At 35.9% G+C, this 12,340-nt stretch overlaps 1 protein-coding gene across 1 annotated transcript; it reads right to left on the bottom strand.

Moving 5' to 3' along the window:
• Positions 1 to 1,419, bottom strand: LOC112032985 (uncharacterized). The gene is made up of 2 exons (XM_065768879.1): positions 1,305 to 1,419; positions 1 to 1,262 (listed from the first exon to the last, which is right to left on the bottom strand). Exons 1-2 carry the CDS (start codon positions 1,417 to 1,419, stop codon positions 1 to 3), a joined length of 1,377 nt encoding a protein of 458 aa, XP_065624951.1.
• Between the last annotated feature and the right edge of the window lie 10,921 nt (positions 1,420 to 12,340).

Here is a 12,340-nt window from a genome sequence, read left to right as displayed (position 1 = left end):
CTAGGATCCTGTTTTTCCTGGGGCTACGAAGATGACATTGATAGTTCCCAATGGAGGCTTTAAAGGGTCATCTCTTTGGGATTCCGGGCTCATCTGACTTCCTCGGCCACTAGTGTGATGCAAGAGATGCCTCAATTTCCCTTCACTGACTAACTGGTCCAAATGATCCCACAAGCTTCTGCAATTTTCAGTTGTGTGTCCATGGTCTTGGTGGTATTGGCAGTAGAGATTGCGATTATGCCTCTCAGGATTTCCTACCATCTTGTTTGGCCACTTAAAGAACAGTTCATTCTTAACCTTTTCTAAAACTTGATGGACTGGCTCTCTAAATACAATGTTGACTGCCTGGGGATTTGTTGATCCTGATTGCGTAGAAAAATCTCTCCGCAGTTTATTGTTGTTGTATCGATCCGACCTGAAATCCCTCCTCTCTTGGGGGATAACCTTTTCCTTACCCTTCCCTTGTTGTTGATCTTCTTCAACTCTTTTATACTTTTTAATACGGTCCATTAGCTGATGCATGCTAGTAACTGGCTTACCAGACAAGGACGTCCTTAAACCGTGGTCAGTAGGAAGGCTGAGCTTGAATGTGTCGAGGGCCATTGCATCAAAGTTTCCCTCCATATCGTTAAACATCTCCCAGTACCTATTCGAATACACCTTCAGAGTTTCACCCTCCTGCATACTCAAGGATAGCAGAAAAGACAAAGGCCTGGACACTCTTCGGCAGGTGACAAAACGCAAACCAAAGGCTTGAGTGAGCTCTTTGAAGGAATTGATGGAGTCTGCCTTCAAGCTGTCAAACCACCTCATTGCAACCGGTCCAAGACTGGAGGGGAAGACCTTGCACAACAGAGTTTCATCTTTGGAGTAGACTGCCATTCTTTGATTAAAGTGACTCACATGTTCCACCGGGTCTGTTTTACCATTATAGATGGTGAACGTAGGCTGGTTAAAACGCTGGGGGAGTCTCGCTTCTTCAATCCTGTGTGTGAAAGGCGATCTAGAGATTTGATTCAAGGCCCTGCTCATGGCATCATTCCCCACACCTCCATGTGGTGGGCTCTGAGGTTGCCTCTTATGATGATGCTCTTCCTCATAGGAAAAGGACTCACTGACTGGCGTTCGTGATCTTTGTTGGTAAGTGAAATCCTGTTGGTCATCAGACTCCTCATCAGAATATGAAGGAACTCGTTTCTGCTTTGCATGGCGCAACTCTCTTTTTAGCTTTTCAACCTCCAGCTGCAAATCCCGGTTCTTCTCTGCATGGGACACATAACTCCCATCATGCGACTGGCTTTAACCAGTGTGCACGGTGTGCGCACTGCCCTCACAATCTTGTCTCTGCTCCAAATTAAGGAAAGGGTCCACGTGCTGGGATGCCCTAGATTCTGCTTGTTGTTGATTTCGTTCAGCCATCATCAATTGTTGTTTTCACCCCTGCACAAGCTCTTTCCACTGACGACGCCAATTGTAGGGTCAGTTTTGGAGCTCAAGCCCAAAGGGTTTGGATTACGAGCCCAACAAACCCAGGCGTAGGGTCAGTTTTTGTAGCCCAAGTCCAAAGGGTTTGGATTATGAGCCCGACAAACCCAGAACAATGAATTTGTAGAGAGTGGATGAAAGAACTGGGCTGGTTGTGAATTAAACGGTAGTCAACGATGGTATTTAAGAATGAATTAACATAAAATCATGCTTGAAAAGTTGAACACATGAATGTCCAAAGAGGTGTTTTATTTACTGGAAAGTCATTACAACTCTTGGTGCTACAGTAAAGATATTTTTCTGCCTTCTTTCTCTCTTTTTCCTTTTCTACTAGAGGTCTCTTCTCTCTATGTAGCCCTTTCTCCCATCATTTTCATCGTCAACTTGTACTTCATCTAAGTGTCCACTTGAGTGTATGTCCCATCAGGCACCTTTTTCAGCTCTCTGTGAGTGGTGGTAGCTGAAATTACACTATTCAGGGGTCTTCTCCACATAAATGCGGCCAGAAAAGTTGCTGCAGTACATTAAATACGGTGGTAGCAGCTTTTCCTTGAGATATTTCTTCGTTCTTATCATTCCTAGACATGCCCAGAGCTTATCCCTATCATTGGGGTTGCTAGGAAGGTTATTTGGACCTTCCACACGCTTGTTTGACCAAGACTATTCATATTCGAGGAGTGAGACCTCTTCAGACCACTGGCGACCTCTTCGGATTGTACTCTCCCTCCATTTTCGGGTTTCTTTCTTCTAAATGGACTCTACCACAACCAGTTTTCTCTCTTCGGACACATAGTAATCTTCAAACAGGGCCCCAGGCCCAATGCGTAGGTTTGGGCTTTTACCCCCCCCCCCTCACAAATACATTAGCCAAAATGGAGATATACCCCTTTCGGGCAAAACATGTAGCAAAATGCTCATATTCTGAAATTATTTAAGAAAATGCTCATGTTTTAAACTCAATTTTCTAATCGAGTTTCAATGAAAAATTCGATTTTAAAAAAATCAAGTTATATGAAATCAAACTAAAAAAGAAAAAAAACCTACATGCAACTCGAGTTCCATGTAGTTTTTTAAGTAACTTGATTTTTGCCAAATCGAGTTTTTCATTGAAACTCGATTTTCTAAAATTCGAATTTCAAAATAGGGAAATTTTCCTAAATTTGTTTTAGAACAGAGGCATTTTACTGAAACTTTTAGGCGAAAGAGGTATTTTGCCATTTTTACCTTAATACATATGTACATTAAGTGATCATTGGTGTGAGAAAACGTACAAAATGATAGCATATTTGTCATATTTTGTTTGTCTATTAAGGATATTTTTCCATAAACAAGTTGTTTTCCAATTCTTTTTAAAGTCAAAATTTCTTATATAAATAAACATATTTTTAATAGTTAAATAGGTACTAATTAAATACAACTGTAAATTTATTTTATTATGTAATTATTTCAGAATTTTATTTCTTAAGACATAACTTTTTATAAAAGAGAATAGATTAATTATTACACAAAAAATTTAAGATTCTATTAATTTTTTATAGGATTTTACTAATGTGTGCCATAACCCTTATGGCATACATTAGTTTCCATTTTTGGAAAAAAAAATTATCGAGAATTGAAAAAGTAATGACAGATTTTTCAATTCCTGAGAAAATGTTTCGAAAAAGTAATGACAACTTTTTCAATTCCTAAAAAAATGTTTCTAAAAATGAAAAGTTTAATATGTGCCCTAACATTAACCGGACCCTTTTTTATATTACTTTTGAAACATAATTATAATCTTCTTTTTTAATGAATTTTGACGACATAACAATGTATTGTTTATAACTTTTTGGCTGCCCAGACAGCACTAGCCCCTGGAGGGACCCCCGTACAACATTTCCACACAACCTGACACACCTCAAACAGTATCCATTTGACAAACCAGCGAAAACAACACATGTAAATAGCTAGTATATATATATATATATTGAAATTTTAAATTTTGGTCTTAATAGTCTCCAATTTAAAAAATAAAAAAAGATATACATATGTAATTTGAAAAATTAAGATTTGTTCTTAAATATATATATTTTAGATCTTTTCTGAAATATTTAGATATTGACCCACAAGAAAATATATATATATATATATATATGGACTAAAAGTATAACATCAATAACTGACAAACTCTCATCCAAAATAATAATAATAATAATAACCAACAAATTAAAATTAACTACAAAATAAAAAATAAATATGGATTGAAAACCTAAATTACAATTCCCAAATTTTTACCCTAACTTCACTATTCCTCCACTCAACCTCATCAATGCCTCCATCACTGCTAGCCTGATACTGCTGTTCTTTTCCTCAAATCAGATCCAATATTGCTGCTATTGTTACTCCTCAGATCCTTGATCACAATCACATGCGAGTCTGGTAAATCTGAGAAATTTCTCTCCTCTCTCAAGTTCATATTTGTGTCTTTTGTCTTTGCTATATTGCTTTGCCTTTGGCCCTCTGCCCTCTACGTTTTTTATGAACTGTGGTGTGTTGTGATTGTGAGTTGTGACTTTTTTATGGACTGGTGTGTTGTGTGGACCGTAGACTAGTTTGTGGCTTTGTATTGACTACTGTGTAATTATGGCTTTTTGTGTGAATTGGTCACCTGTGTTTGTAACTCTTTTTTTTTTTTGTTTTATCTATAAAGACATAAAGTGGTACCACCAGGACAGTAGGACGTGAGTACTAAATTGTGATTGTGAATTTGGGAGACTAGCCTTTGGTAGTGACTGTTTTGTGAGTACTATGATTGTGAATTTGTGAGACTAGCCTTTGGTAAGTGACTTTTTTGTTATATTTTTTCGAGATGTTTATAATATCAAATGTTTAAGAAACACTTATTTTATATATAGTATTTTATTGAATATGAAATAGATGTTAGTTTTTACTTTCATTAAAAAAAATATATATATATATATATTTAAGCTTTGGCCTCCCTCATGTTCGAATCCTGGATCCGTCCCTATTCCCAAACGGAGGCGAACTCTTCTTCCCAATAGAAGCTTCACTGCACTTGGTAACTACCAAGCCAGCGTGGTATACATTCACAATTAGGCAAGTTGGATCTATAGTGATCTGGCTCTAATGCTGACATTGGCATTGACAGGCTTTTGGCCATCGCCGCTAAATTATTATTATTTTATTGTGTAGTGCAAAAATGAGTGTAACAAATGAGAATTTAAGACATTAAAGTTTGGAGGTAATTTCTTTCCAGTCTTTACTTGATGGTTAAGAAAACTGTTCATGTCACGTATATTTTTATTTAACGCTCTATTTATTTTAACAATAATGTTTTCTAGAAAATAAATCGCTTTCTAAAAGTATTTTCTATAAAACTATCTTCTTCTTTTCTTTTTTTTTATGTTTGGCAACAACTTTAAATAAAATGAAAAATAATTTCTTAATTTCTCTTATTTAACTTACTGTGAGATAGAGCATGATTTTCAAACAAGTCATTAATAACTTTTTAAATAAGTCATATGATTTTTAAATAATACGTATGGATAGTTTTATAAATCGTGTCATAGTGAGTTGAAGAAATTCTTCAAAACTGGTTTGAAGAAAAACTTTATTCAACTATTTGCGTTCAAACAAAATCAGTGTTTCCTCTCTTTTTTAGGGTCAGTTTTTTCTTCTTGTGTGTATACAAAGAGAAAATATAGTACCCAAAAGAAAAGAAAAAAAGAAAAGGGGAGAATAAAGATGACTCTAAGCTTATATTCATTACATTTATGCTATAATCAGAAATACTGTACCCTTCCAAACCCTTCTCTTTTTCCCTGCCCCTCTTATAAATTCCAAAGCCACCCTAATGTAGGTGCCCCTCTTATGAATTCCAAAGCCACCCTAATGTAGGTGTTGGTTCGAGAAATCAAATATGCCACCGGCATTTAGATTCTTGGGAATGTGATGTTGGGGAACCTCAATGCCCAAGAAAGTAAGTTGCTCATGTTTGGTTTGATTAGGAATATTAAGATTGTTGAGAATGTGAGATCACAGATTTGGTTTATTTGCAAAAATTTTATAAGAATGATTTATTCTTCCCAAATTATCCTTAGATTTATAAATACAATGTGTCACATGTGTATTACCATCACTTTTACATGGCTTATACAAAAATATAATGAGAATAACAATATGAACCATTAATTAGCTCAAATCTCCTAAAATAATAATAAGAATTATTTCAGTTTTTTTTTTTTTTTTTAAATGGTTTTCAAGGATATCTTGCCTTGTCAATTAAAATTATTTATTTTCTTAAAAGACAAAAAAAATCCAATTAGGAGATAAATTTATAAAAAAATTAAAGGTGAATATAACCATAACATCAACCAAAAAAAAAGTTGAATATGTAGCATAATTACTTTAATAGAGACAGCAAATTTTAGTTAGTCAAATGGTATGAAATTGAGGATATAATTATATCTCTTTATAAAATAGAGCCTTCCCAAAGCATGGGAATGTGTTACCCACCTTTTTAAGAGGGTATCCACAAACCACCCTTCCAGATGCTTGTAGGTATCTAGATTACCTAGAACTATTTGTAACCAAACACGGAATGCTTGGAAATCCTAAAAGATTACTCCGGACCAAACGACTAGTAAATTTCAAACAATAACCCTTTTCTTTTTTTGATATGTAATATGATAACCACTTTCTCCACAAGTTCCACAACATGAACTTCAAAATCCTGTCCATCTTAAAATTTCAAAATGACCGCTAAACCATGTTCATTACAAATTCAATCCTAATATAATAATTTCAAATTTTAGTACCCTATTTAGTATTTATGCTCTTTGTTCATAATTCAAGTTCCCCTTCATTCTGCGCAAGTGGAAAATTTCAGTTCTCAGTACATAAATCAAAATGTTAAGACTGGCAGCTCAAGGATCATTCAAGTGCTTTTGATCAATTATGAAGTAAAGGCTGTTTTAATAGTTGTAATATTTTCAGTAATTATTCTTTTTAGTAATATAATTTATAAGCATATAACCTGGACTGCTCAAAACTCAAAAAAATACTAAGCATAGCAAGACAAGAAAAAATGACAGAAGACCTCTCTAGCAGCCTTTGATGATCTGATATTTCTTCATCAGCTGTGGGTATTTTCTCACTAGTTTTAGGAACATGCTGCAAAAAGTAAATGAGAGAAAGCATCAATTGCTGTATAGTTTAAATGTCAATAGCCACAGCCTGGACAAGAAATTAAGAAAGTGGATCTATCTGCTCAAAAGTAAACATATTTGTTTCAAAGAAATTAAAGTCAAATTGAAGTTGTAATGAAGATAGGCTGTAATTTAAAAGGATTTGACTCACAAAAGATTGGACAAGTATATATATATATATATATATCCATTCTATTCCCAACAGCACCCCTAAAAAAACTAGAGGATGATCTATGTCGCTGATCCACTTTAAGCTGAACTGCTACTCTCCTTGATGTGACAATAATAAAAGTTATTCATAAATCATTTATGGAATCTGCTTTACAATGGCATCATGTTCAATATGTGTGAATATTGACAGCCAAGAATGTCACAGCTTAGGAGAGGTTTGAAAATCAAAAGCAACTAAACACCCACAATAGGATAAATTCACGCCCATTCTCACTGTGACTTTAATTAAGCACCCTGGATACAAAACCTTCATTTTCTTGAAAATGCTAAATATCTCTCTCTCTCTCTCTCTCTCTCTCTATTATAAAAGGACACACCACTAAACGTAAGACATGCAAGACAATTCCACTTCGAGCCATTCAATCTTCCCATTGTAATATATAGCAGATTCCACACACAAATAATGAAGAGGATGACAATGATAATCTATAACTTGAATATATATGTTGCCAGACAGGTGAACAGAACAACTGAAGATACTATACTTACAGGAACAGGAACCATCTGATTCAATCGTTTGCCTACATCACCATCAAGACTGGACTCATCAACTATATCGAATATATGTAACAAATCATCCACATAAGATGGTTTTTCTTCCTCGGGTTAGAGCATGATGAACATTTTCTACTTAATTAATAAAAAAAAAAAAAAAAAAAAACCCTAATCCTTATAAATTCCACAGTTTCAAAAAGTTCCAAACTTTTTCTTAAAATTCAAACAAACCCCATTAAAAAAAATTTGAATAAATTAAATAAAAATAAAAATAAAGGAATTTGTGGTAGAAGTAATGTAAAAGCAGGAATTTTTTTTCTAAATAACAATAAATATTAAAAAATTTAGTTAGTTGTCACGTTGCAAAAGAATTTTGAAAACTAGCATCTCGAGTGTCTAAAACTCGAGTTCCAAGATAAAAATCAAGTTTTTGAGGCTTGATTTGTAAAAAAAATCCAAGTGAAAATCGAGTTTTAAAAACTCGAGTTCAGAAAACGCCCCTATAGGGCTTAAAAACGTCACTATAGGGCTTAAAAATGGAGTTATAAAAAAATTTAGCAGAAAAACGCCACTATAGGGCTTTAAAACGTCAGTATAGGGCATAAAAACGCCACTATAGGGCTCACTGAACCTGGTATTGAGCACTTATGAAAAAATTTTGCAGAAAAATGCCGCTATAGGGCTTTAAAACATCACTATAAGACTTAAAAACGCCACTATAGGGGCAATAAAACTATAATTTTTTTTGCATGGAACTCGAGTTTCTAAAACTCGAGATTTATGTAAATGGATCTTGATTTTCTAAAACTCGAGATGCCTAGTTTCCTTTATAGTTTCACCCATTGTCTAACTAACCAAATACTCCTCTTACCCATGATTATTCTGCCCATTCCCCCGTAAAAGCAGAGACAAAGTACGAAACTTTACGTACCTGCGTGAGTCTGAGAATCAGAGGAATAAGTTGTGGGAGCCAACGAAGCTAAGATTTTTTTTTTTTTTTTTGGGTTTTGGTTTGCTTGAGGATAAAATTTTTGAGAAGTGGACTGCGTGCGAAGTAGGCAAAGGCAAAGGCAGGAACGGAATGCGGAATCGTAACGAATGTGAAATCGTAACGGAAAGAATGTTGGCAAAGGCAGGACTGCGTGCGAAGTAGGTGAAAACTATCGTCTCCATAGGCCTGCTTTTTTAAAAGTGGCGCCGTATCAAATCGAAACCGCCATAAGCTGACGTGGCACTTTGGACTTTCATAGTTTTTTTTTTTTTTTTTAAACAGAGTTTTAATTTATGACGTTCGTCATAATTTTTTATCATCAGATCAAGATATCAATCAGTTTTTGGTATAAGCGAGAATTGAACTTCAAATCTCTTATTCAACTATCAAAAACTTTACCAGTTGAGTTAATTAGAACTCACTTACAGTTGATACTTAATACCATGGTTTTCAAAATCAGACCGAATCGGCCGGTCCAACCGGTTCAACCGGGAACCGGCCTTCAATCTGATCCAGTTATGTCAAAAAACAAGAAATAGCTTAAAAACCGATAAATAGTGCAAATCGGCCAATTCAACCTGAGAACCGAAAACCGGCGTGGTCGAACCGGTTTTACTGTGGTGGTCTGTCCTCTCTCTCACGTTATAGTTTCGGTCAATACTGGCCGAAATCAAAATTCAACCAGAATGTATTTGTCGCTCTCTCAAAGGAAAACCAGTACAAGTTCACCTAAAATACTACTAATATAAAGGAAATGCACACACAAACCTATACAAGTACACCTAAAAAACCAAGCATATGGAGGCCGAAAATTGTCCAAGAGAGAGAGAGGGAAAAAAAAAACTCATGAATATTGCTTAGAAAATGCTGAAGTTTCAGGCAGAAACTTCCTTATTTCTCATGAGGAAGACAAAACAGAGAGAGGGGGGAAAACAAAAAGATGAAAAGAAAGATAGGAAAAAAGAGAAGTGGAGAAGTCAAAAAGTAAAGATAAGGATGTGGAGGTAAAAAATTGAAGAGAAAGCAAATGAAGGTGTTGGAACTTGGATCATGGAGCTGGAGGTATTTATGATTTATCTTATTTGTAGCCCACATTTCTCCACCTAGCACCTTCTTATCATTTTAATTTATTCTCTCAAATTATATGTATTTCGAATATATTTAAAGTGTAATACGTAATTATTAATTTATTTAAATTTGGGTTGTAAATGGTGGTGGTGGTCTCTGGCAATTGTGGTGGGTGGTGGTTGGCTATGGTGCGGTGGTGGTTGTGTATGTTGAGAGGAGAGACAAGGGAGAAAAAATAATTATTTAAATGAACTAAGAGATAAAGATTTTGTGGGTTCCAGTTAGCTCAACTGGTAAAGTCTCTGATGGTTGAATAAGAGATTTGGCATTCAATCCCTGGCCAATCTAAAATTGTTGAGTGAAATTGTTGAAAGTTTATCATGTTAAGCATGATTGTTTTGTAATGTTATTATGTTAAATTTTTTTAAAAGATTTTATATACTTATTGTAGGGTCAGTTTTTGTTGCCCAAGCCCAAAGGATATGGGTTAAAGGCCCAACGAACCCAGAACAATGAATTTGTAGAGAGTGGATCGAAGGTTTAGGCGCTCGCCGGCGTGCAACAAGCATGAACCCCTTTCTTTTATTGAAGAAAGAATACTTAGAACAATTTACAACTGGGGGATGCTCCTCGGACCATGGCCGAGGAGGCTTTTTCTTCCCCCATTCCCCCCCAAAGACCCCCTTTACATTTTGCTCACATTTCTTTATATACCCACATCTTCTTCCTCCTGTTGATCATCTATTCGCCTTCCTCCTGACGGCCTATCCCATCAAAGGTCATATCCGTACTCAAGTGGTTCACCCTGATCGATGCCGCCCTGTCATGGGGTTACATCCCCATTAATGCGGCCAGAGGGGTTAGGTAAACGTATTCAATGCCGAGGTGACAGTTCGCCCAGAGCTTGCCCTTCTCCATACCGAGGTCTCGGACGGTCCGAGGATAGGGTCATCCTCGGACCCATCGCGCGTCCTCGGCGTAGGCCATTTGGGCCTGGGTTGAAGTGGGCATTGGCTACTCGATTTTCTGGCCCCACACTTATATACTTGTATTTTTTTTTTTTAAAGGAAACATATTTATTACTATTGGTTTGTTAGTTTTAGTATATTAAAAAATTATTAATTATTTATATAATTTAAATAAATAATAATTAAATTATTTATGACGTCACCGGTTTGACCATTGGTCGAACCTTGGTCCAACCATAAAACCGGTAATTAGCTCATTTTTCGATTCTTTCACCATACCAATTTTCAAAACCATGCTTAATACCCCATTGACGCCACTACTGTTTACAAAAAAAAATCTTTTACAAGTTACAACTTTCTTTAGAACATTCTCATCAGGTGTTTTATAAATATGCCATTCTGACACATTGAAAAACCTACTTTAATTCTATATATTAAAATAATATATACAACACATTAAAATAATATTTAGCTAGAATTGCCACCACAACCATAGCACCGCTGCCCACAACCACAAACACAACACATTAGAACCATCGGCAACTGTGGAGGATGATGCAACTTTAGACAACAATATGGTTTTGGTATGGGTTTGGTCGGACCCATCGGCAACACAACCCACCTCCAAAACAACAAAAATCCAAACCCATCGAAACCACCCAATACCAAAATCACAACCAACTCAACAACCCAAACCCAAAACTCAACCAATAACCCTCGAAAAACCCCAACCCAACTAACCCATCTATTGTCTCAACCAATCACCGACCCAAAATCCCAACCCAACCAACCCATCAACTAACAAACTCAACCAACCATCAGACCAAAACCCCCAATCCAAAAACCCTTGACGCCGATCCATAGATTTTCCGCTCGACAAAGAGAGAAGAAAGAAGTTTATTTGGGTTTGATTTGAGGTGCAAAGTGAGAGAAAGACGTTTGAGGTTAAGGGTGAAGGAGGGGTTGGGAATCTAATTTGAAGAAGAAAGAAGGAAAGAAAGAGAACACGGGTTGGGTGAGAGAGACAAATTTGTGAGAAGAGAGAGAAAAAGTCAAATAAAGAATTGAGAGGAATTAGACTTCCATTTTTAGGCCTCCTATCGGCACATAGTTGGAATTTGAATTTGGATAATTCGGTGGGCCATTTTTCAAACAACAATAACTCTCTTGATTTGTCCAAAAAATTCAAAATTTGTGTTCAAATTCAAGCTCGGAATGACTAATTTCAAAACATTCAAACCGCGTCAAAGAATTCCTTACCCTTCAAATTTTTTCTCAAAGCGGTGACCAAAGGTCACTTTCAACACATTCTCAAAGCAATGTAGTCCCGTGAATAATTTGCCACTAACGTATTTTTTACCAAAAATTTGATTTTGTGTGGATTGGTCTCAAAGTATAGTTATAATATTTTAAAACCAAATCGTGAACGAAACGTTAGACTTCCATTTTTACGCCCATTTTTACGCCCTTTTATTGGAACATAGTTGGAATCTGAATTTCGGGTAACTCGGTGGACCATTTTCAAACAACAATAACTCTTATGATTTGTGTCGAAAAAAATTCAAAATTTGTGTCCAAATTCAAGCTTGAAATATCTACTTCTGAAAGCATTCAGACTGCGTCAAAGAATTTGTCGAACCATGAGTTATGCCATTCCACCTCAAAACCAATTGATGATGAGGAAGACACTCAAATCTTTTATGGCTTTCAACATCACACCACGCGGGCTGTTTTTACAGTGGTTGTAGGAGCCAAATTGTGGTCCCCCCAACAATCCCTCCCTCATAATGACACTCCCGAGACTCGAACCCGTGACCTTGGCTCAGATACCATTTGTCGAACTGTGAGTTATGCCATTCCACCTCAAAACCAATTGGTGATTAGGACGACATGTT

The sequence above is a fragment of the Quercus suber genome, unplaced genomic scaffold, assembly GCF_002906115.3.
Source record: "Quercus suber isolate HL8 unplaced genomic scaffold, Cork oak 2.0 scaffold_1013, whole genome shotgun sequence".
Lineage (NCBI taxonomy): Eukaryota > Viridiplantae > Streptophyta > Magnoliopsida > Fagales > Fagaceae > Quercus > Quercus suber.
The sequence above is the reverse complement of the archived record's forward strand: the minus strand, read 5'-3'. Positions and strand labels throughout refer to the sequence as shown.